The following is a 24,306-nucleotide window of genomic DNA, read 5'->3' as shown; positions in this document are numbered from 1 at the left end:
AATGGGAGCAGTTAGGAGTCAGAGAACGGGATCCGTGTCTCCCTCGCTTAGTTTCCTAACTGGTAAAATGGAAAGAATACATACTGACAGGTTGTGAGATAACATGAGAAAGGGCTTTGAATCCTAAACAGCACTGGACAGAACTCAAGGTGAAGTCAGTGACCTGTTCATTTGTTCCATTTCTTGAACGTCTAAAAGTATTGGAACCGAGCCAGAAGGTGATTGGCGTGAGGCCAAAATGTTTGCCAGAGAGACATGATAGGATGTTCCCAAGTTCAGAACTTGGAGTGGTAACTTGTGGTTAAGAATGAGTAATATAAAATTGAAATAGTGAAATTTAAAAAAATAAGTGGCTGTATTAAGTAAAAGAAGCCAAGAAGGCTGCATACTCTGTGATTCCAACCATATGACATTCTGGGAAAAGCCAAACTATGGAGACAGTGAAAAGACCAGTGATTGCCAGGGGTTGGGGTAGGTAGGGGTGAATAGTCTGAGCACAGAGGATTGTTAGAGGAGTGAGAATACTCTGTGTGGTGCCTTAGTGGTGGATACATGTCATTATACATTTGTTGAAACCCATAGAATGTACAACACCAAGCATGATCCCCAGTGTAAATAGTCTTAAAGAACAAAAAAAAGAGTGGCCAGAAGGCTGGAGGAGTTAATCTATGTAGAAAACGTGACAATATCTTGTAATACTAAAACTGTATTTCCTAAGTCAGAAGCGAAACACAAATACTGTGTATTCTTACATAAATGTGGAATTCAGAAAATATGAACTTGTAGAAACAGAGAAAAGAATGGTGGTTACCCAGGATCAAGGGGTAGGAGAAGTTGGAAAATGTTGCAAAGGGTAGAAACTTCCAGTTATAAAATGAAGTTCTGGGGGTCTAATGTACAGTGTGGTGATTATAGTTAACAACACTCTATTAGATACTTGAAAGTTGCTGAGAGGGTAGATCTTAAATGTTCCCACCACACACACACAAAAGGTAAATATTTGGCTAATACTCTGTGGGTGTCACGTTGCGATATGCAGGTGTACAATATGTAGGTGTATCAGTCATGCTTTGTACTCTGCAGACTTGCTCAGTGTTACCTGTCAGTTAAATGTCAGTAAATCTGGGGGGAAATAAATAAAAACAAGAGTTATTATTTTTTTAAAACCTAGATTTCCTTTTCCCCTGCAATTCCATTTCTAGGAATTGATCCTGCAAATATGTTTGCATGTGCATTTTGTATGCTAAATCGTGTAGGCACATTCATTACATTATTTATAACAAAAAAAGGGTAGAAACATTGGTGTCCAACCTCAGGAAAGCAGTTAACCAAATCAGGGAATGTTCTTAACAGTTGAGAACCATGCACCTTCAGAGAGTAAGGGAGCTCCGTGTGCACTGCGGGAACACTCTCCCAAGACACGTTAAGCTACAAAACAAAACAAAAAGCAGTGTTTGTGGTGTGCCATCATTACTGTTGCCTGGGCGCGAGGTGGGCCAGAGTCATTTCCTCGTGTGTGCGTAGAACGTCTCAGGAAGAATACGAAGGTGGTGATGCGGTTGCATCTGTGGACAAGAACTCTGGGCAGTGGGGGGACAGGTAGGAGGCACGTGTACTCCGCCTAGTACACCCTCCTTGTCTTTTGAGATGCGTCTTATGTCCATGTATTTTCTTTTTCTTCTGTTTGAAGTCTACGGTATTGATTTTTTTTTTAATTGAAGTATAGTTGATGTACAATGTTGGGTTAGTTTCTGCTGTGCAGCCGAGTGACTCAGTTATACATACACATTCTTTTTCGTATTCTTTTCCACTATGGTTTATCCCAGGACATTGAATATGGTTCCCTGTGCTCTACAGCAGGACCTTGTAGTCCGTCCAGTCTATATGTAATAGTTTGCCTCTACTAACCCCAAATATGCATACATTTTCTATTAGAAAAGTTTGAGCGGCCACAGGTCGTCGTTTCACCGGGGTTGAGAACTATGAAACATCTGTGGTTCTCCTCCACACGCGCGTCTGCCACCTGTTGCTCTGCACAGTCCCTTTGACCTTGATGTTGTGAGAACGGCACAGGCTCTAGGCTGACCCTAAAACGCACCGGGCCCCACCCCAGAGCATCGTGATGTGTCTCCCCTTGGTTTGTGTTTGTGTGACGGATGGTGTTTCTGTCTCCACCTCCAGCTTCGGCAGCATGTGAGCAACTTCTTGCCAAGGACCCGGGTCACCGCTGAGAAGGGCGCCTTAGGGAGAAAAGTATCCAGAGGAAACGAGCGCCAGACGCGTCTGGAATCCCACGCACCGCAGGCAGCGTGAGGCGTGCCGTGCTAGCACCTGCGGCCTCCTGGCGCGGCCTCTAGCTCTCCAGGGAGGAGGGTCCTGGGAGCAGTGCGCCCGGAGCCTCTCCAGGGGAAGCACGGGGCCAGGTGTGAACCCTCTATGATGGACGCAGTTTCAGCTTATGAAGGAGTTGTAAGGAGACCAGTTATTTCACGTCCACACACTCACGCTCGCTAGCCTTCTGTGGGAAGCGCCAGCAGTCGCCCTCCTCCGCGGGAGTTATCAGGATTTTCCTGGCGCCGAGTTGAGCTCTTCTTGGTACTTCTGGCAGTGACACATCCTCAGGAGAGATTTATCTGCTAAATGCTCTTGGACAGGAGAAAAAGTAAAACTCCTGGAAGCAGCGTGAGAGTAGCAGAGCCCAGATCGCGCGCTCGCCGCTCACTCGCCCAGACACTCTGTCTGGCCTCGGATGCTGGCACTGAAGACTGACCCTGCCCCGTCCACCCCTGCAGCCCGTCTCTTCTGGGGGGGGGCTGGCCGCCTCGGGGGCCCCCTTTTGCTCTCATCCTACTCCCAGGCTCTCTGTTCCGGCCGTCGAGTGAGGTGAACTTGGGAATGGAGTTGGTGCCCCTCCCTAGGCCGGTGCTGTCGGAGAGGACCATCTGAGGCCGAGCTTTGTTCGTGGGGAGGAGGGCGCTGGCCTGGCCTGCATCCTCCACCATGTTCCTGTTGCTGCCTTTTGACAGCCTGATTGTCAGCCTCCTGGGCATCTCCCTGACCGTCCTCTTCACCCTCCTCCTGGTTTTCATCATAGCCCCCGCCGTTTTCGGAGTCTCCTTTGGTATCCGAAAGCTCTACATGAAAACTTTGTTAAAGATCTTTGCGGTGAGTGTGCTGTTTACAAATGGTTGCTTCACGGAGGAGGGAAGAAGTACCATTAGCAAAAAGAGCTGTTCTTGTCTGGTTGATTGTGAACTCGCTGCTGGATGTGGGGAGAGTTGGGAGAATGGGAAGGAAGTGGCATTTTGAGTAGAAAGAATAACTAAACGTGAGCTTGTGAAAGCCTTCAGCGGTCTTTCTTTTGAGCTAAGGGACTTGTGTGTTTGGTCTGTCTGAGCAAAGGCACCTATTCCATGACCCCACACCTTGCCTGTTTATTTCAAATGGAGGGCCTTAAGAATGAAAGAAAAAGTCACTGCCGGGCAGTGATGTAACAGATACTGCAACTCAAAGCTGCTGCTGGCATATTCCCTGACTGATAAGTATGGGAGAGTCTTTTCTCTCTTTCAGATGTTTATCTTAATACGTTCTTGCACTTCAGACAAAAAGAAGTAACAGAAAAGGGCATTTGATGAATTTTTCTATTTTCTGAAAGAGGAGGAGAAGAGTATATTTCTTAACATATGTCAGAACTTAAGTCGTTATACCAGTGAACAGAACTGGTCACAGTGGGAAGGAAATGAGTGAGAAGTGATATTTCCTGGAAGTTGATCTCTGCCACAAGCCTCTTAACTGTCTCTTCAGAGATGTGGTGGTTTATTAGCAGGATCTGTTTTCAGTAGTCACCAGATCTTCAGGTTCATCTTTTCCATGGCTGAGACCATAATAGGAAACACAGCGCAGTTATATTTGTTCAGATAGTATCTTACGGTTCAGAATAGTCTCAGTCGTTTTCCTTTGGTTCCCTGTATGTAATTCTGCAGTGGCCCAGGGTATCTATCAGTGATAGACTTAACCAGTGAAGAAATAGTGACTCTGGAAGATGAAGTGAGCTGTATGAAATGCTACATTACAGCAGGAAATATTTTTAGGTATATTACTGAATCTTGAGTTTTGGTATTTTATATAAGAATATGACTTTTTTTCACATTAAAAATATGGAGGTGAAGTTGACAGAACCTAAAGGTAACCATTTAAAGGGAAGGTTCGCTGGCATTCGCGGTAGTTGCAGCGTTGCCGGGCCACCACCTCTGTGTGGCTCCACAGCACTCTCAGCTCTCCGGAAGGAGGCCCCACAGTCATTAAGCACTTGCCCTCCACTTTCCCCTCCCCTGGCTCTGACAGCCGTGAACCTGGGCTCTGTCTCTGGCTTGACCTATTCTGGATCTTTCATTTTCATGGAATTACATAAAGTGTGCTCTTTTGTGACTGGCTCCTGTCATGTAGCATAACTTTGTAACATGTTTCAGTACTTCGGTTTTTATGGCCGAGTAGTATTCCACTGTGTGTCTGTACCATAATCCGCTTACCCATTCATCTGTTGACGGGCCGTTTTCACCTTCCGGCTGCTGTCCGTAATGCTGCTGTGGTGCGCTTGTACTTACTTAAGTACTTACATTCAACAGTAAGATTTCTGAGCCCTACCTATGGTCTCTGGGGTTGTCTTGCTACTCAGAGAGTGCTCTGAGACCAGCAGCTGAGTGTCACCCAAGACTGGTTAGAAATGCACAGGCCCCCTCTAAATGCACTGGTTAGAAAGTCACAGGCCCCCTCCAGACCCACTGAATTAGGATCAGCATTCCAGCGAGCCCCAGGTGCACAGTAAAGTTTGAGAAGTAGTAATCTTGTCAGTCTTTAGTGTTTGTTTTAATTAATCAGGAAATGTAATTTTCTTAAACTTCAGTCCCTGAAAATCTTCAGTAGAACCCAGGGTTCCTGTGAACCACGTAACTACCCATGCCCGTTTGCCACTGAAAAACGTACATCAGTATAGAGTGAGTAGAACAGCTGATAAACTTCTAGGAGACAACAGTGAGTGATGTCTAGCTTTTATTCAAGTTTATAAGCAACTGATTAATTCATAGACCTATGGAAGTACTTATTCTTAAAACATAAAAATAGGAGTAATCAGACCAGAGTTCTTTGGTAGTAGCTAAATTTTTAAAATTTGGATCACTTTGGGTGGAACAAAAGACCTAGAATCCATGTACCTTCCCTATTCCATTTTGAAAATGTCCCCTCAAATTAGTATTTTAAAGTTCATAGCCAAGTAAGTCCTTATTACTATTGACTGTGTTTTTCAGATGTACGTTCTTGTGGCTTTTAATGTCGATTATAATCATATATTTTTGGGCCAATCCATGGGACAGGTAATCTTTTTTTTTTCCTTTTTTAATTAATTAATTAATTTATTTTTGGCTGCGTTCGTTGCTGTGCGTGGGCTCCCTCCAGCTGCGGTAAGCGGGGGCTACTCTTTGCTGCAGTGCGCGGCTTCCCATTGCAGTGGCCTCCCCCGTGGTGGAGCATGGGCTGTAGGCGTGTGGGCCTCAGCAGTTGTGGCTTGCGGGCTCCAGAGCGCAGGCTCAGCAGTCGTGGCACGTGGGCTCAGCCTCTTGGCAGCATGTGGGATCTTCCTGGACCAGGGCTCAAACCCGTGTCCCCTGCATTGGCAGGCGGATTCTTAACCACTGCGCCACCAGGGAAGCCCTTAGTTGCCGCAGAGCAACTAAGCCCGTGCGCCACAACTACTGAGCCTGTGCTCTAGAGCCCACGAGCCACAACTACTGAGCCCGTGTGCCACAACTACTGAAGCCCGCACACCTAGAGCTCCGCAACAAGAGAAGCCACTGCAATGAGAAGCCCACGCACCGCAACAAAGAGTAGCCCCTGGTCGCCACAACCAGAGAAAAGCCTGCGCGCAGCGACAAAGACCCAACATGGCCAAAAATAAAAAAGAAATAAATAAAATAAAATAAAATACACCTAAACTTGTGGGTGCTTTTTAATAAAGACGAGACCTTTATTTTGCCTTTTTTTATCCTCTTCATCCCTTCCTAAACTGGGGTGCTATATGTAATTTTGCAGTTGGAAGGAAGCTCAGAGATCATCTTAATTCCATGGGTCTCTTCCTAACTATGCATCTGAATCACCTGGGGAGTGTTTAAAAAATACTTGTTTGGGAGCACTAGAATCTCCCCAGAAATTCTGATTTAATTGGTTTGGGTGGGCATTTTTAAAAAGCTCCCCGAGTGATTCTAGCATCTACCATCAAAAGGTGGAGTCTGATTGCCCTCCTCTTGAGTTGGGGACCTGCCTTGGGGACTCGTTTCTAACATATAGAATGTGGTGGCCGTGACGCTGTGTGACGTGTGAGGTTAGGTTAGAAGTGGCAGTATTAACTTCCGTCTGCCTCTGGATACTTGCCCCTGGAGCCCGGCTGCCACATTGTGAGGAAGCCTAGGCCCCGTATATGTGTTCCATATTCCAGTCCCAGGGGAGCTGTGACAACCAGCATCAGCTGACACCCAGCCGATGCCGGACCCTGTGCAGTTTGCAGATTCATGAGCAGAATAGATGGTGGTGGTATTCTAAGCCAGTGTTATGGGGTGGTTTGTTACACAGCAGTAGATGACCAGACAAATAATAGTAAAGAATTTTAAACATTCATTCATGTCTCACAGCTGACAACACCTTAAAAATTTTTTTGTTACCTTTCAGTCTTGGCAGTATTTTATGGCTGTGTTCATGGCATGTACATTTAATTTTATGTCTGCATTTTCTTCTGGGATCTTATAAGCCAGTTTTACAGTTTAGTAGGTAATCTTCATAAAGATGATCCAAGCTGGATGTCTGGTAGTCCGTGCAGTACACATACCTGTGCCTTTGGGGAACCTAGGTCGGCGCAGCTTGACAAATGGTTTCCCACGATCAGCTCATCTCCCCATATAAAGGAACCTTGGGGTACCTGCCAAGGGGGGATGTGTGCGTGGGCGGGTCCTCCAGGTCTTTCCTCCTGGAAGACAGCTCAGTGCAGGTTCTTTTAATGCTGAGTTACGGGAGATGGTTGTGTGCGGAGGGCAGCGTGTTACTTAAAGTACCTTAGTTGTCCTAATGTTTGTGCTTCACATTTACCCTCAGTACAGTGATGATGGGCCAGCTGTAATGAGTGGCGTCGAGCTCCACAGCGGAATGGGTCGGAAACCAGTGATGGCTGTGAGGGGGGTGAAGAGACTGAACAGGTCGCGGGGTCCGGGTGGGATAGGGTGACTTTTTGGAGGGTTTTTTTACCAGCTCTGGAACTTGACCGAAGTCCTCAGACCCTGCAATCTACGTCCTCCTCTGGGGAGTGGGAGCAGTAAGGCCTCCTTCACATGGGTCCGTGCCCCCACCCCCCGTCCCAGCATCACCGGGGGTAGCCTAAAGGCCGAACTGAAGGAGATGAGAGTGGGATTATGGTGCTAGGGAGTGGTTTTAGGTTCAGGTCTGTCTTTCATACGGAGACCTTGATGAAGAGAAATACTGGGAGCTGGTAAATTAAATGCAGCCCTTACTGACTGCCTGCGAAGTGCAGGGCGCTTGGTCAGCTTCCGCTGGGTTCTGCCTCCTGCCCCTCGAGGCAGTTATAGTTTAGTAGGAAAGACAGATGTCTGCATACAGAACTAATTCAGAATGTGACGCCAGTTAAAATACACAGGCGGAGACGAACTGTGACTGCAGGAATTGGTTAGGTAGCATTTCATGTAAGATTTGGCCTTTGAACTGGATCTTAAAAGAGAGAAAGCATTCTAGAAGTGCAGTGGGTAGAGGCGAGAAAGTGCGGTCTGGTTTAGAGGCAGTACCTAGTTCAGGAGAGAAGAGCCTTTGGGGGCCTGGAGGGGATGTTGCATGGTGAGACGGGAGTGCGCGTCCACACGGCCTGGAGGGGGGAAGGCGGGGGAGAGAGCTGTAGGTGGGAGAAGCCGCGGGTGGATGAAGGGGGTGGCCTGACACTAGCAGCCAGGGAGGACCCTTCTCAGGCGGGGAAGCTTGGGGACCATGGAAGGAGGGCCGGGCGGAGGGGAGCACATTGGGGTCAGGTGTGTGAGGCTGCCTCTCGCTCTCAGGCCGGGTGTGAGGATGGGGGGACTTGCACACGGTCATGCCCAGCAGGTGATTGGAAACGTGAGGCTGACGCCGCTGTGCAGTCAGGATTGTTGATTTGACAGTAGCTACTGAGAGATTCCCGCGGAGCAGGGAGAGGGGATGTCGTCGCTGGCTGGGCGGTGGCCGGTGACGGGTGCTGGGGTCTGGTTCTTTGGGTGTCTCTAGTGCGGTCGTGCGAAGTGCGGTGGAGGCTGGCTGAGAAGAGGGGCGGGTCTCCGCTGAGATTAGTGCTGCAGAGACTGTCAGGCCTTCCGGTGCACTCAGTTCCTAACCCGCAGTGCTCAACAGCGTGCAGTAAAGATGCACTGTGGTGCCGCCCACACCTCTCGGGGCCAGGCCTGCGTTCACCTGCGAGGCAGTGTTGGGTTTACTGTTAGCTCGAGTGCAGCATTGTCCTTGCCCCTAACAGTCTCTGTCTGGGAGGTGCTGAAAAGGGAATAATTAAGTAATCTGGTCCTGAACATCCCGGATCAAGGGAACGGAGGGGGTTGTGGGGAAATGACCTCTGAACCCGGAGCTCTCGCTTTTATTCTGGGCGTCTGGACGCGGTGCTTCTTGAAGTGAAGCCGGAGAAGCGTAGCTCTCCGTCGCCCTCCCGGGAGTCACCGCAGCAAGGCGAAGGAGCCCGTCGCGAGCGCTGGCCCCTGGCGGCCCCGCCCGACGCTCCTCCCCTGCTCTGCTGACCTTGCACGGTTCTCTCCTCAGCGCAGAGACATTTTGAGGTGTGCCTGAAGTTCGGGAAAGTAAAGCTCGAGTACAAAGCGGGAGGGCAGGAGGGTGTTTGTGACAGAGCTGGGGGCTAGACTCTCATGCAACCAGCACCTTTCCCGTTAAAACAGAAGCCACAGCCTTCCCGCACATTCCGTCGTGAGGCGTCCTCACGGACGTTGAGTCCTAGTGATCCAGCGGCCTGAAGGCAGGTGCTACCTGCCGCTTAGAAGCGGATCCAAGTATCAGAACTGTCAGTGCAGAACCAAGCTTCTCTGGCTCTGTGCTTTGCAGCTCCAGTGCAGAGTCCTGGCCAGAATGGACAGCCCTCAGCTCTGGTGTGCCGGGCTTGTTGTTAGCTCTCTCGCCCCTTAGCCACCTCTTCCCTCGATGACATTCCCAGATGGAATTCATCTTCCTCCGTTGTAGGAGCTAGGTTTACATTTTCTTCTAGAAGGAAATCGCCTGTGCCAGACGCCATCAGGGGTTAACTGCCTGAAGTGGGCTGTGAGTTTTCCTGCCCTAGACTCTAACTGGGTGACTCTGTAAACTCTGTTTTCTCTAGACAGTGGTGTTTGAAGAAACTTCCAGATGAGGTCAGACGGCTGATTAAGCTCGTGTCCTGCTCCTGGCTCTGATGCCTTGCTAACACTTCAGGCTCTGCCAGCAGAGTCTCACCAGAGGCTTTGTGCCGTGTGGATTCTGCTGCGTCATGGAATGATGGGGTTCTTTTCTACCTTGCAGAACTGTGGAAACAGAAGTGTGAAAACACACCTTTTAAAATGTCCGTTCTGTTTCCTTGACTCACTGCGGTCATAACTTTCTGTTCTGCGGTACCACGTTGCGGGAGGGTGGACAGGAGCCCGTGTGTCTGCCTCTCAGCATTTGAGAGCAGGAGGGACCCAGCCTCTGGCTCTCTTCAGACAACTAAAAGGATTTTAATGAAGGAAGGGAGGATCTAGGAAGAGCCTCACTTTCCTGGAGCCCATATTATTTCAGTGATACTGAGGACAATTCGGGGGGTTTGCCGTTTCCCGAGTTCTGCCACATATGGTCTCATTGGATCCTCGTGAAGTAGGAGGTTGAAGGACCATCATCCTGTTCTGTGGATAGAAAAGACTAGCACCCAGAGTGTTGGAATGAGTTGCTTAAGGGACACAGCATAACTGTCAAACTTGGGATTTGAGCCTAGTTTTGTTTTTGTTTTTTTATCTCCAAATAGTGTTTTTTAATACCTTTTTTTCTTTTAAATTTTATTTTATTTTAAACACTAAGCTATTCTCAGGCTTTCTGTGTCAAGTTTGTGGGGTCTCCTGTTAAAGGTTACCCAGAGGGTGAATGGGCAGTCCAGACATACATATTATTTAAATCCTTTATCGACTCGAAAACTAAAATTGTTGCTTTCTTGGAATAATTTGGAAGGCAGGCAGCACCGGGTGGCAGGCAGTAGCTTAAAGGGTGCTTGGTTTTGCTGTTGGTGAAGCGCTGCTGTTTGGCAGAAACGAAGGAACCCATGAGGTCCGTGGACTGTCAGACCTGGGAGGCCGTGAGAAGCGAGGCCCGAGCAGCTTACCCCAGCTCCTAGTTCCCTGCTCGTGACCGCCGGGGACGTGGCTTTCGGTCCAGGTTATCTGGGACGGGTGTCCTCTAGGAGGAGAGGGCTCCGAGTTTCCTTCCAGAGCCAGTGCTCTCTCGGCCGCAGTCTGCTCTCGGGGCACCGGGCTGGAGTCTGTCACGGAACGGAAGTGGAGGTGCCCCCGAGCGAGGAAGGGGCTCATCGCGGTGTGTGGCTGTTCCCTCCACAGTGGGCGACCTTGAGGATGGAGCGAGGCGCCAAGGAGAAGAACCACCAGCTCTACAAGCCCTACACCAACGGTAAGACGGGGTGTCCGTCCCCCTGCGCAGCGGCCCCCTGGAGCTGCGTTCCCACGCGCTTTCGCCCCGCTCCCACTCGTCACTGGTGAGCACCCTGAGCGTTCCCAGCGTGCCTTCTCCCAGCGGGCCGCTTGACCGGGCTGTTCTCTTGCAGGAATCATTGCAAAAGATCCCACGTCACTAGAAGAAGAGATCAAGGAAATTCGCCGGAGTGGCAGCAGTAAGGCTCTGGACAACACTCGCGAGTTTGAGCTCTCTGACATTTTCTACTTCTGCCGGAAAGGGGTGGAGACCATCATGGACGACGAGGTGACAAAGAGGTTCTCGGCAGAGGAGTTGGAGTCCTGGAACTTGCTGAGCAGGACCAATTATAACTTCCAGTACATCAGCCTTCGGCTCACCGTGCTCTGGGGCTTAGGAGTGCTGATTCGGTACTGCTTCCTCCTGCCCCTCAGGTGAGGCAGGGCCTAGCCCGATGCTGATCTGCCTGCCCGTGCCCCCGGCCCCTCCGCTTTGCTCTCCCACTTTAGAGAGGAGGACAGTACCGTTCTCTCACCGGCCAGGCCATCTGGCTCTCGGAAGGCTGCACCGGGGCTTGTCCTTTCAGGGCCCTCGGATTGTCTGCGTATCAGACGTAGCTGGGTTTCTCAAAGACAAATTGCTTGTCTGGACTGACTAAACACAGGGACGGGGAACACGATGTTCTTCCTGGCCGCCCCTCCCCGGGCCTGGCGGATTCTGTTCCTGCAGCTTCCTCTCCAGGACAGAGGCAGTATTGATCTCCCAGTGTTTCTGTACCACATGCTATTCTGAGTATGTCTTGTCAGCTGCTGGTACCTTCGGGCCCTATTTCCTATTGCTTCACAGTGAAGCTGGGCCAAAGGGAAGGGTAAGACCACAGGGCAGCAGGTGCGTGAGGGCGGCGCAGCCATCAGTAGGCCGTCCCGTCGTTCTGGCTGCTGCCAGTGCCTGCAGAGAGGGTGTCGGCTGAACGCCAAATCCATGGTGTCCTGCCACCCTGGAAGCGGAACGCCCTCTGCTTCTGATAGGCCTGCCCGCGTTTCTAGGGACCCGGACTCCTGTCTGGGTCCAGGTGATCAGATCTTGCGGGGGGGTTTCATGACGCCCAGTTCCATTTTCACACGTCCAGTTCTGTACTCGGGGCACAGATTTGTCTGCTGTGTTGTAACTTGTCTTCTCGTTACAGGATAGCTCTTGCTTTCACGGGGATTAGCCTCCTGGTGGTGGGCACAACAGTGGTGGGATACCTGCCAAACGGGAGGTGAGCAGAGCGCGGGCATCCGAGTCTACAGGTACTGGGGGACGGCTCCCATCTTGAAGGCCAGGCCACTTCTTTGGGCGTAGCCCAAACCACAGACTCTTAGAGGGAGACAGTAACCCAACGACAGCAATGACATAGGCAGGAAAGTTTTCTTCCAGCTGATCTTGATCTGTGACTGTTCTCTTTGCCCTCCAGCCCTCACACTCTTCCCATTTTAAAGACAAAAGGGAGAAACCACAAGCCCGTAGTGTCCAGCAGGTTTTATAGCATGTTGTTGAGTTTTGAGCATTCTGCTGTGTTGATGAATTGGTAAGAGGATAAGACGTGTAGGTAGAGCCTTTTTGTTTGTTTGCTTTTTTTTTTTTTAATAAGAGAAATGGGCTCATTCTGGGAAGTTATGGGGCTGGCAAACCTCTTTTCCCCGGGCTGGTGGGGAGGTTTGACTCTCTGGCCTTTGCCCTGCCTCTGGGTGTTGACCAGCAAGAAGGAAAGGAATCTAGGAGACTCAGGTGTGCTGGAAATTCTAGGGCTGTGAATTCTAAGCCCATTACCTTGTGTGAATTTGAGTAGCCCTCATCATTTCCTTCTTTCTTTCTTTACCTGTAGACAGAAATATGCTAATACAGAGTTTTACCATAGACACTAGTATTTGTAAAAATACTCCTCAGTCATAAAGGCCATAGGCAGTGATGGTTAGATGGTTGGACTCAGCACCTTTTCCTGTCTTCCTATATGTATGAAAAATAAAAACAGAAATCTCTGTCCTGTTGTTGCAGGTTTAAGGAGTTCCTGAGTAAGCACGTTCACCTAATGTGCTATCGCATCTGCGTACGAGCCCTGACGGCCATCATTACCTACCACGACAGGTGAGGGGGCTCGGGGTGGGACAGAGGGGTGCACTGGCGTAACACGGGGGGCTGGCAGCCGGCCCGCGGGCCCTCAGAGCGTCGTTAGAGCCGAGGAAGCTGCTGAGGCCAGGCGTGAGTTCCAGATGAATTGTTTCACACTGATTTTTGTTGCTTTGCCTACAATTTAAACGCAGGAAGAACCGGCCTAGAAATGGTGGCATCTGCGTGGCCAATCATACGTCTCCCATTGACGTCATCATTTTGGCCAGTGATGGCTATTACGCCATGGTAAGGCCTCTCTCTGTTGCTCCTTTAGGCTGGTCGGGGCTGGGAGCTCTTTCTTAAGGGTGTGAACAGGTAAGCACGTTTTTATACACGGGCCTGACCTAGGTTGTTGCCTTTGTTTCTGTGGCCTTGGGGACTCCTTGGGACCTGGATGTTGTGAGCAGAGTGAGCACCGTGGGGAGGGGTGAAGGTGGGGACGGAGGATTTGAAGGCACTGGGCTCGGGGGCTTTGGATAATCCGCCCGGGGAGGGCGTTGGACACAGGTGTGCTCTGCTTCACGGTTCGTTTTAGGGTTTTCAGCTGTGTTTATATCAATAGTTACACATCTCTGGTATCACTGATTAGAAGGAGAATTTAAATTCAGAGAGTCTAATGGTGGTTTCTGAACAGTGAGAGCCTGTGGTTACTGATAAAGCGTTACGGGGTGAGAGGTTGGGGTCTGTGTCTCAGGGGACCTGCGGGCTTGCGTGAGGACGGCTTCGCTGCCCTTGCTCCTTTGTCTGAGAGCAGGTTGGGCAGGTGCACGGCGGCCTCATGGGCGTCATCCAGAGAGCCATGGTGAAGGCCTGCCCCCATGTCTGGTTCGAGCGCTCAGAAGTGAAGGATCGCCACCTGGTGGCTAAAAGGTAAACAAGTGACACACAGTCTGCGCTTAGGGGAAGCTGTGCCTCTACAGCCTTCTCCACTGAGCCCCAGCTGCTTTCATAGTAGTGTTTTTCTGAAACATGGAGTAGAAAAAGTATCAAAACCCTAGTGTTATTACTAACCCAAGGTAGTAATGTTTGTAACCTTTTTTATTCCTTGTACCCATTGTAATGAACACTGTATGAACTTTTAATGTGATTTGATTTTTTTTAAAATATTTATTTGGTTGTGCTGGGTCTTAGTTGTGGCTTGCCGGCTCCTTAGTTGCAGCACGAGGGCTCCTTCGTTGCGGCAGGCGGGCTCCTTAGTTGCGGCTTGCCAGCTCCTTAGTTGTGGCATGCAAACTCTTAGTTGCGGCATGCATATGGGATCTAGGGAAATCTCAAAATGAATTCATTGTCACAAATGAAGAGACACTGAAGGCAACAGAACAGAGTGCAGCTCTGTTTTCAAGGTAAAAAAAAAAAAAAAGTAAACCTGGTGCAAGTGGTGGCGAGAGCTTTGCCGTAAATTGAGAGGAAGCAAGCCTCAGCCGAGACCCGCCCCTCAGGGATGGTGGGTCGTCCCCAAGCTCCCTGCGCTGCGTCTCGGGGCTGATGGTGGGTCGTCCCTGAGCTCCCTGCGCTGCGTCTCGGGGCTGATGGTGGGTTGTCCCTGAGCTCCCTACGCTGCGTCTCGGGGCTGATGGTGGGTCGTCCCTGAGCTCCCTGTGCTGTGTCTCAGGGGGCTGCAGGTCCCACCCAGCATGGCTGTAGGAAGTCAGGGGTGAGCGTTTCTCGAGGCTGCTCTTTGCCGGACTCTGTGGAGGGTGAGCCCTTTAGACAGTCCTAGGTCTGAGCCATGGTTCCTGTGCACAGACTCACGTACTTCATTGAATAGCTGTGCACATTAAGTAGTAATCATCCGGTGTTCCCTGTCCTTGGGAGTTTTGTCTGTTAGCCCATGGTTTATAAAAGAGAGGGTCGTGTTTGTTAACCTGCTTTTATACCACGCCCAGCGTCACGTCTAGGCAGGGTATCGATAGACGCCTTTGGGTGATGATGGACGTGAGGCTGTCTGACCCTTCGTTTTATTTTCCTCTTGTAAAGGCTGACCGAGCACGTGCAGGATAAAAGCAAGCTGCCCATCCTCATCTTCCCGGAGGGTAAGCTTCTGTGTGGGGAGGCCGTGCAGGAGGGTGAGTCCAGCGTTGTGTTGGAGCCCGGGCCCTCACCCTTGTTGGGGGGACCTGTCTTCACTGAGCAACGTGGGGGCCCTTTAGATTGGTCGTGGGACTGAAAACTCAGGGGATTCAGAATATGGACTGAGAGTGCCGCCGTGTGGCCTTCCCCGTCGCGGGAGCCCCTTCTCTAGTGTTGCTGACAGGCTCCTTGAGCTTCCTGCAGGGTCCTCCCTGGACCCTCCCGAGTCGGCCGGGGCCTCTGGCCTCTCATCTGGGCTGCCGTGGGAACCAGGGAAGACGGTCCTATAAGAAGAGAAGAGGAAGCAGCGCAGTAGTCTGTTCATCTGTTTTCAGTGTGTGTTCAGGAGCTGGGGAGATGACAGGTTTATCCTCATTGAAGAGCCATTAGAATGATTTTTATTATTATATTTAATCCTTAAACTCCTAATCTCTGGGGGAAAGGACGGAAGGAAATAGCATTTTACTCTCTCCTGCGTTTTAGGAACCTGCATCAACAATACATCTGTGATGATGTTCAAAAAGGGAAGTTTCGAAATTGGAGCCACAGTTTACCCCGTTGCGATCAAGGTACGAGCCCTCTGAGGCCAGGTGATCACCGCCGCCGCTGTGACGCACAGCGGGGAGCTGGGCCCCCTCTGCATGGAGCAGCCCACACTGCGGAGCCCTGAGCTTGGCGCATCTCCCCCATTGGTTCCTCTTTCCTCCCAAGCCCCGCCGGTGTGGAAGGCAGTCCACCTGAGGGGCTTCCTGCGGGCACGGGGCTGCCCAGCTGGGTCTGTGCCTTTGGTCGGTTAGAGGTAAGGGTAGGTAGGTGCAGATGTGTCCTTGCTGCTGGAGGAAGAGACAGCCCTGCTGCTGTGGCTCCCGTGGTTCGCGTGGCATATGACAGACCGAAGGCCTCTCGTGAAAGTAAAGGGGCCTTAAACGAACCTGTTAGTCTGCCCCACCTTTTAGGAACTTGAACCTCTGAGAGTCCAAACTTGCTTAGGAAGATGGGACGCACTCAGCCAGTTTCCCCTTTTCCTCCTCCTCTCTCTCCCCCCTCGTATCCATCTGATTTTATAAATAGATACACATAATTATTTCTAAAAGAACGCTGTTACACTACTTCCTCAAAAAAAACACAGCCTTTGTCACTATGTTTAGAGTATTTAGGTTGACGTCTCAGATTGGGGTAAGAGTGAGTCAGAGTTGCTGTTAGAATTTAGTCTCCATACTTTTGCGAGCGTCTTTTGTCTACAAAGGCTTCTGAAGAAATATTCCTCATTGTCACCTGGCAGCACAACTGGGGCATTTGGGGGAGGAGGTGTTCTTCTTGGTTAAGCGAACACTTTCCAGCCACGCTGCTTTCCCAGGTAGGCCGAGCACCAGGGCAGGGATGGTGAATGAAGACTGGCTGCACAGTTACAGGTCCCTGGACCAGGGCTGCCCCCGGGATTCGTTGAGGGTGCTGGGTCTGGAGCAGCAGAAAACGTTCTGTTCGTATTGTGTGCCGTGGGTGTGGGAACGGGGAGAGATGTTTGCATTGCGTGCGTGCGTCCCACAGTTTAATGTCCTGGGAGCCCAGTGCCTCACCCCACGTGTTTATTAAACACCGGCTGCCGCACAGAAGCCCTTCCTGCTCACTCCAGAGCATCGGTTCTGTGCAGCTGCGTCAGCATCACCGGGGGGGGGGCCGTGAAAAGGCAGATCGTTGGGCCCCACGCCTGGAGTTTCTGAACTTGCGTTTCTGACCCGTCCCTGGGCGCTGCTGACACTGCTGGTCGGGGACCACACTGAGAGCCTGCTTGCTCTTCGCCACTTTTGGAACATGGACCCTTGGACAGTCATGCCAGCTCCAGAACACGGCGTATAAATTTTCCTTCCACCCACAGGTTTATTAAAGCTCACATGTGATTAAGAACTTCTGCCTCCCAGATACTTTTCTAGTTTTTGTGAAGACGTCATTGGTAACCAAACTTGCATGACCTTAGCGGTTTTAAAGCTCTTGTTACATTTCCACCAAAATTAAGCCATTGTCTGACTTTGAGGAATGTATTGCTGTTTTGAACTTTTGCCTTGTTTTTCTCTCTACGGTGTCTGCCCAGCATAGAATAGAGAATCAGCCCTCAGCTAAGGTTTCTCTCCAGTCATGCCGTGTAAACTGTAACAGCACCTTCTTCCAGTCACACACACTAGCTCCTGTTTAAGACTCGTTCTTCTCCACGTTTCCTCATGGTGTTATAACATGAACCCTTCAAGCCTTCTGTAGTTACATCCGGATTTTTTAGTTTCTATGATTAAGTCTAAATGTCTTCATTTCTGTAGTCAGGTGTGCAATTAGGCAAAATGCTCTAATTTTTATTCTGAGAATCATAAAATTTCGGCTTGAAAGGCCTGAAAAAAAATCATATAGTTGTAACCCAGCCCCCTCGCCCCCAAGTGTGAGAACCTGCACTCGGCATCTTGGCTGGTGTCCCTTCCCAGGGTCTCCGGGGAGGGGCGTCCTCCACGCTGGTGGCAGCTGGGTCCTGTGAGGCCGCTCGTGGAACCGCATCTCCTTTGGTTTTTTCACTCGGGTCCTGGGTCTTTGCTTCACAGTCACACACTCCGTGTGACGGCTTGTCTCTGAGAGCCCTTCAGCTGTGCAGTGGCAGTTCAGCCCTAGCCCTTTTCAGGCTTCCTCCTCAGGACCCGGTTCCTCTCGCTGCCTCTGTGTAACTTCCTGCGGCAGCTCTCCCTCCCGACTCGCCTGCACTAGCTCTTCTCTTTGGGGAGAATGAGGGTCGCAGCTGCGGCCACATGGCCCACAAAATGCCCCTGAGGCACAGCCCTCGCCTCCCCCGGAGCGGCTGGCAGTGGCAGTATCCGGTGCCCGCCCGCCGCTGTGGCCGCTGCGACCTCCTCGGGGCAGCGCGGCCCCCTCACAGGCAGGCAGCTCCGTTAGAAGCGCTGTGACACAAGCAGAGCTTTCTAGTTGTTTTCTCCTTGGTCTGGGCACCAGAAGCGATCTTTGAAAGCTGGCGGTTGTGTAAGAGAGTCTCTCTCTGTGGAGGTACATGTCGGTCTTTGTGAGTGTGTGACGTGACAGGAGGGGTTGATGGAGCCGGTGGGGCGAAACGTTGGGGGTTGTTGACTCAGGGCGTGGATCCCTGGAGGATGTGCTCCTCTTCTGTGTGCGGATGCGCTTGAGGACTTGAGGAATAGATAGTAGACACCTGTGAGTGAGACAGGCCCCCTGGATCAAAGAGGGAGGACCTTGGAGGAAGGCTGCTGGTCCCCCTGAGTGATCTGCGCTCGGGGGTGGATGTGCTAGGTGTCACACGTGCCCAGGTGTGGGGCTCCTGCGGAAGCGCCCACGTAGGGGGCTGGGAGCAGCGTCCTAGTACCGGTCCTGCCCCGGGCACGGCAGGGAGCGTTCAGCAGAGCTGCCGTTGACGCTCACACAGGTTGGAACTCCTGACTTCTCACTGTCCGGCGTTCCCTTGTCTTGCAGTACGACCCCCAGTTCGGTGATGCTTTCTGGAACAGCAGCAAGTACGGGATGGTGACGTACCTGCTGAGGATGATGACCAGCTGGGCCATCGTCTGCAGCGTGTGGTACCTGCCTCCCATGACGAGAGAGGCCGAGGAAGATGCCGTCCAGTTCGCAAACAGGGTGAAGTCCGCCATTGCCAGGCAGGGAGGCCTTGTGGACCTGCTGTGGTGAGTCAGAGCCGGATCTTAGCAGCCGAGTCCAGGAGGATGGGAATTTCTGAAGCAGGTGCTGGGTGGTTGACTCCATTTACGAAGGATCCTCCTCTCCCTGGTGTGAAGAACGAGCCCACCAGTCCTGGAGAGTCAGCAGTTTGACTCACTCTCAGAAGCCCGGGATGTTTGGACGAAGCGGTGCGTTTGGCGCCCCTTCCTGGGGACACAGTCCACCTGAGCACCGGGACAGCCCTGTCTCTGCGGGCAGGGACTCCGTGCCAACCTGGAAACCTCAGAGGAGCATTGGGCTCTCTCATCTCGTGTATTTGGCAAATTGCACCATCCTTAGAAAGGCCAGCTCTTTTTTTTTGTAGCTTGTTACCTACTAGAGCCGGAGTTAGCAAAGTTTTTCTGAAAAGAGTCAGTACGTATTTTAGACTCTGGGTCACGTGGTCTCTGGTGCGACTGCCTGACTGCCACTGTAGCGGGAAAGCAGCCAGAGGCAGTCCAGGAGCGGGTCCGTGGGCCAGTGACACTCCACTTACAGACGTAGGTGTCGGGTGGATTCAGCCCGTGGGCCATGGCTTGCAGACCCTTACGCTAGGGTATGAGGTAGTTATACTCCAGCTAACAGGAGGTTGATGTGGTTGAACACTGGGTCAGGGGGACTGATCCCCCCTCCTGGGACCCTTAGGTTTAAGTGCAGGGGTCAGCTCTGGAGTGCATTTGACTGACTGGGCGTTTAAACTGACCTGTAACCTTTTTTTATAAAATTAATTTTGTTATTGGAGTATAGTAGATTTACACTTGTGTTAGTTTCTGCTGTACAGCAAAGTGAATCAGCCATACATATGCGTATAGCCACCCTCTTCCAGACGCCACTCCCACATAGGTCACCACAGAGCACAGAATAGAGTTCCCTGTGCTATACGGTGGGTTCTTCATAGTACTTATCTTTTATATATCATAGTGTGTATGTGTTAATCCCAATCTCCCAGTTTATTCCTCCCCTCCCCTTTCCCCCTTGGTAACTGTTAAGTTTTCTACATCCGTGACTCAATTTCTGTGTAAATACGTTCATTCGTATCATTTTTTTTTAGATTTCACATATAAGCGCTACCACGATTTTGTCTCTCTGTCTAATTTCACTCAGTATGGCAGCCTCTAGGTCTGCTTGGCCCTTTTTAAAAATGCTGACATTTATCGGGCACCTGCTGTGCGCCGGACACAGTGCTGCTGCCGCTGGTCTGATCATCTCACCTCACCCTCAGTAACTCCATGAGTAGGAAAATCATTACTGCCATTTTTCAGATGAGAAACTGAAACTCGGAGAGGTTAAGTAACTGTCTTTCAAAGCTACAGAATAAGCCCTGGAGTCGCATGTTGAGCTCAGGTCTGACCGGCTTGAATGTTTAGCCACTGCCCCACGTTCCCTGTCGCTGAAGCCCAACGAAGACAAGGGTGGCCGCTTTCCAAAGGAGGCCTTTGCTGGGGATTTTAAAGGATGTGGCAGGTGTCAGGGCTCCCAGGGTAAGGCGGGTCCGGTGGTGAGGGCTTCACCAGAGACTTTTCCTACCAGCCCGCCTCCACACTCAAAGTGTGAGAGAAAGACTGCGGTGGGCTTGGGTTTGCATCAGTCACTGAAGATGATGATGATTCTAGGGTGCAGGCAAGGCTTTGGGGTGTCTGTCAGGTGGGGGGAGACTTTGAAGAAGCGAATCCACGTTTAGAGGATTTCTTTGGGGCTATTGGAGGAGGTGGGTGGTTAGCCCCAAACTCTGCGTTACTTCCATTCCCTTACGGGACCATCCCTTGAGCGCGAAGAAGTAAGAACTTGTGTTTTCCGTTGTGTTCATTTGCGTGAATTTGGAGAATCCCGGCGTCTGAATTGTACAGATTTTATTTTACAGATCAGTTTTACAGATTCATTATAAGTCCTGGTATTTCTTAAAGCTTGGCTCACCTTCCATAAAGCCAGGGCCTCCTTTGCTTTCTGTAAGGTGAGGATGAATGAGCAGAAAGAACTTTTAACTCCTTGGCAGGTGTGAGCAATTAGAAAGTACCCTGGATAAGAGGAGTGAGCTCTGACCCCAGGGCAGGGGTGAGAGTTGTAAGGCGGAGAGGGTGGGTCCCACAGGCCCAGGGCCGGTTTCCGAGGCCACTGTGACGAGGGAGCCGCTGCGACTCTGGCGGGCTTCTCCGGGCGGGAGCGGCACGGGCGGCCGGTGGGAGCGCACCTGGCCGGGGCGCAGGGCAGCCGCGGGGCTTCTCCGGGTGGGAGTGGCATGGGCGGCCGGTGGGGGCACACCTGGCCAGGGTGCAGGGCGGCCGCGAGGCTTCTCTGCTCTTGCATCCAGCCCTCCTCTTTCTCTCGTCAGGGACGGTGGTCTGAAGCGGGAGAAGGTGAAGGACACATTCAAGGAGGAACAGCAGAAGCTGTACAGCAAGATGATCGCTGGCAACCACGAGGACCGGAGCCGGTCCTGAGCCCGCGCTGCCGCCCGGCCACCTCCGCCCGGGACGCAGGCGCCATGGGCCGCTGCACGCAAAGGACTCTTCGGGCTTCTTCGAGCCGCCCGGGCCGCTCCCAGGATGAGCTGCCTTCTTGTTCCTTCTCTGCCGAGTCGGCGGGAGGAGTGCCATTAAAGACCCCTCCCCACCGTGCCCGTGTGGCCTGAATGCTGGGCGAGAGCCATCCCCACTCGGGACCCGGGGTGCGGTCTGTCCCCAAGACCCGCCTGCAGGCGGGGACCTCACCAGGCCAGGCCTGCCCCGAGGAATGCGCAGCCTCGGAGCCCCGCAGACTCGAGAAGAGAACATGTGGTCTGCAGGGGCCCTCGGCAGACTGACGGTCCCCGGCCTGGGCCGCTGGCCACGGGGCCGGGTGGGCATGGGGACCGGTCCTCCCACTCCGGCCGCACTCTGCCAGCTCGGCCTCAGCTGCCCCGCTGTCCCCTGGGCTGGGGGTGTGGCGACACCTACCTCACCGGGTTGCTGTGGCAGCTCACGCGCTACCACGAGGGGAGGCCGGTCAGCTCAGCGTTGCGGCTCCAGGGCCGGGGTGGGGCGGGACGAGGGGAGCTGGAGCTGCCCACGGGGCTCCGGGTTTGTTTCTGTGAGTAAATAAAGTTGTCTTCGATGGTGACTGAATTGCGGGGTCTCTTCCTTCACGCGCACGCCCCTGGCTGGGGGCCCGAGCAGCATGCTTCCCAGCAGCAGGCTGGTTCTCTGACTTGAGCCGTCGCGGAGACTTGGTTTCTGGAACAGGGACTAACGCAGGTGGGAAGAAGGTAAAGCCCTCCTGTTAGGTGTTTGTATAGCTCTGGGTGATTTGGGATTCCCCACATACGGGTGCCGTGGGATTGGAGGTGTGTGACGGCGGGTGGAGGGCGTGCAAGACGGTCTGGAGGTGAGGGCGGGGGCAGCGACGAGAAAATCCCCGGACAGGGCAGCGGCGGGGGCTCTGGGGGTTGGGTGCCCCGTGGGCTTCACGCAGCAGAGGGAAGCCGCTGGCCGCCTGCGCCAGCCTGTGGTCACCTGGGGGCAGGTCCGAAGCCAGGCCCCTTCCCCCTTATGGCTTCAAGGCTCGCCTGAGTTCACATCCCTCAGGGGAGAGCTGCCTCTCCCCCAACTTCTCTGTCTGTCTGTCCGTCCGTCCCTCCCCGCTCCCTGCTCTGGCAGAGCAGCCACCACACCCTTCAGGGTTTTGCCGCGGCCGCGGGGAGGGTCAGCTGTCCGAGCCGCCCTCCAGCCTCGACGTGGGGAGGTGGTGGCAGTGAGCCTGGCTCCAGGGGCTTCTGACCTCAGTCTGGTCTCCACCCAGCTGCCGGCTGCTCCTGTCCCCTGGATAGCCTCTCATTTCCTCCTACCCGCCCCTGCCAACGGGCAGGAAACTCTGTTTCTCTTTCTATTCCATTTCTCTCAAACTAAAACACTGTTAGGACAGTAAGAACAGCCTCTTATGAACTGTTTTACAAAATGTGCAAGAATAAACAGTGATTTTTAGTCTTTTATAGGCAGTACTGTTCAGTGTTTAAAGGCTGTCTGGGGACTTCCCTGCTGACACGGTGGTTAAGAATCCGCCTGCCAGTGCAGGGGACACGGGTTCGAGCCCTGGTCCAGGAAGATCCCACATGCCACGGAGCAACTAAGCCCGTGCGCCACAACTACTGAGCCTGTGCTCTAGAGCCCGTGAGCCACAACTACTGAGCCCATGCGCCACAACTACTGAAGCCCATGTGCCTAGAGCCTGTGCTCCGCAACAAGAGAAGCCACCGCAGTGAGAAGCCCGCGCACTGCAACGAAGACCCAACACAGCCAAAAGTAAATAAAATTTTAAAAACCAACAAAAACACCATTAAAAAAAAAAGCTATCTGGAATGATCTTTACAAACTGGTCTTAAAGATCAAGTTCCATTTTTAAAAGTTCCCTTTTCTTTCTGCCATTTAGTATGTTTATTTCGTAATTTTCATAGGTACTTTTAAACATTTTGCTTTTAGTTTTCTCACATTCTTTTCAGCACATTTGTCTGTTGCTGATGACATAGCAGAGGACTGCAAGAACCTGGTCTAGAATTGCTGCTATGTAAAGAAATACTTGTGGAGACTAAGTAATGATTCTTTTCACTGTTACCAGCTGAGAAGGGATGTGAATTACACCCCTATAAATAGAAATTTTTATTTAATGCTTGTTACAAGAGTTCAGAATCATCAGATCACTCCATCCTTTTAAATTGGGGACCCTGCAGGCCCCCAGTTATTCATAACTGGCTTGGGATAACTGAGTCGGTCTTGTATGGTTAAACCTCCCGACATTTAGGAATAACAACAATGAAGCAGGTAAAGCAACATAATGTACAAAATACGCCCACTTCTGGGATCCCAGCACCCAGGAGGACAGGTCTTGGAGTGAAACCAAATGGTAGTAAGTAGTGGGATGAGTACTGGCCAGCATCAAATCACCTTGCCGACCTGCTACTCATTTGCCGTTTGGGCTTTATTTCTATTTCCTGATCCATAACTTGGGACTTGGGCTAGGTGACCCCTAAGGCCCTTTCCACATCTGAAATGTCTGTAATTTTTAAACCCCTAGTTCAGACAACTCTGAGCTGTAAAGTCATCTGGGTTCAGACATAAATGAGTTTGAATCCTCTTGCTTCCTGCAGAACACTGGGCTTGTGAAACTCCTTCAGAAGGTGTCACAACATGTCAGAGAGTCCCCAGGGTTTTAGGTGGTAGTGGGGCTGGGTGGATTTGATTGTGCATCTTGGGAAGACTTTTTTCACTGAAACGTGAGCTATTTTTTTTCCCAGCTAGTAGGCGAAGGAACTTTGTGAAAAGGCTGGTAAGATCCCCCTGACGGGAAGCTCTGTAGAAGGCTGTCTCCAGGCCGGGGCTCGGGGAGCTCAGCTTGGCCGAGCAGTCTGACGTGACGTCCAACTTCAGAATTTGATTCTTTCCACTGCCGGTCGCCGCCCTGCAGCCCGATGTGAATGTGTGTGTGTGTGTGTGTGTGTGTGTGTGTGTGTGTGTGTGTGTGTGTGTGTTTTGGGGGGACGGGCCGCAGAGGCCTGAGTGCCCAGACCAGGCCGGGACGAGCCCTCGGGCACCACCCCAGCTCAGCCCTTCACGACAGCACCTCCCCAGCCATGGGCACTAACCCTGCTGT

General features: G+C 51.8%; 1 protein-coding gene across 2 annotated transcripts in view; it reads left to right on the top strand.

Annotated features, from left to right (window-relative positions):
* GPAT4 (glycerol-3-phosphate acyltransferase 4) overlaps positions 1 to 21,783 on the top strand; it is a 31,694-nt gene extending 9,911 nt beyond the window's left edge. For both annotated transcript variants that reach the window (XM_060136671.1, XM_060136673.1), the window contains exons 2-12: positions 2,182 to 3,165; positions 10,656 to 10,725; positions 10,880 to 11,180; positions 11,933 to 12,007; positions 12,784 to 12,873; positions 13,050 to 13,143; positions 13,652 to 13,767; positions 14,875 to 14,930; positions 15,451 to 15,536; positions 18,445 to 18,653; positions 21,017 to 21,783. In XM_060136671.1, the coding sequence (XP_059992654.1) occupies positions 3,001 to 3,165; positions 10,656 to 10,725; positions 10,880 to 11,180; positions 11,933 to 12,007; positions 12,784 to 12,873; positions 13,050 to 13,143; positions 13,652 to 13,767; positions 14,875 to 14,930; positions 15,451 to 15,536; positions 18,445 to 18,653; positions 21,017 to 21,125 (1,371 nt within the window). In that variant the 5' untranslated portion in view covers positions 2,182 to 3,000 and the 3' untranslated portion in view covers positions 21,126 to 21,783. The remainder of the gene's footprint in view (positions 1 to 2,181; positions 3,166 to 10,655; positions 10,726 to 10,879; positions 11,181 to 11,932; positions 12,008 to 12,783; positions 12,874 to 13,049; positions 13,144 to 13,651; positions 13,768 to 14,874; positions 14,931 to 15,450; positions 15,537 to 18,444; positions 18,654 to 21,016) is intronic.
* The last annotated feature ends 2,523 nt before the right edge of the window (positions 21,784 to 24,306 follow it).

This window comes from Lagenorhynchus albirostris, chromosome 21 (assembly GCF_949774975.1).
Source record: "Lagenorhynchus albirostris chromosome 21, mLagAlb1.1, whole genome shotgun sequence".
Classification (NCBI taxonomy): Eukaryota; Metazoa; Chordata; class Mammalia; order Artiodactyla; family Delphinidae; genus Lagenorhynchus; species Lagenorhynchus albirostris.
This window is presented reverse-complemented; position numbering and strand designations above follow the sequence as displayed.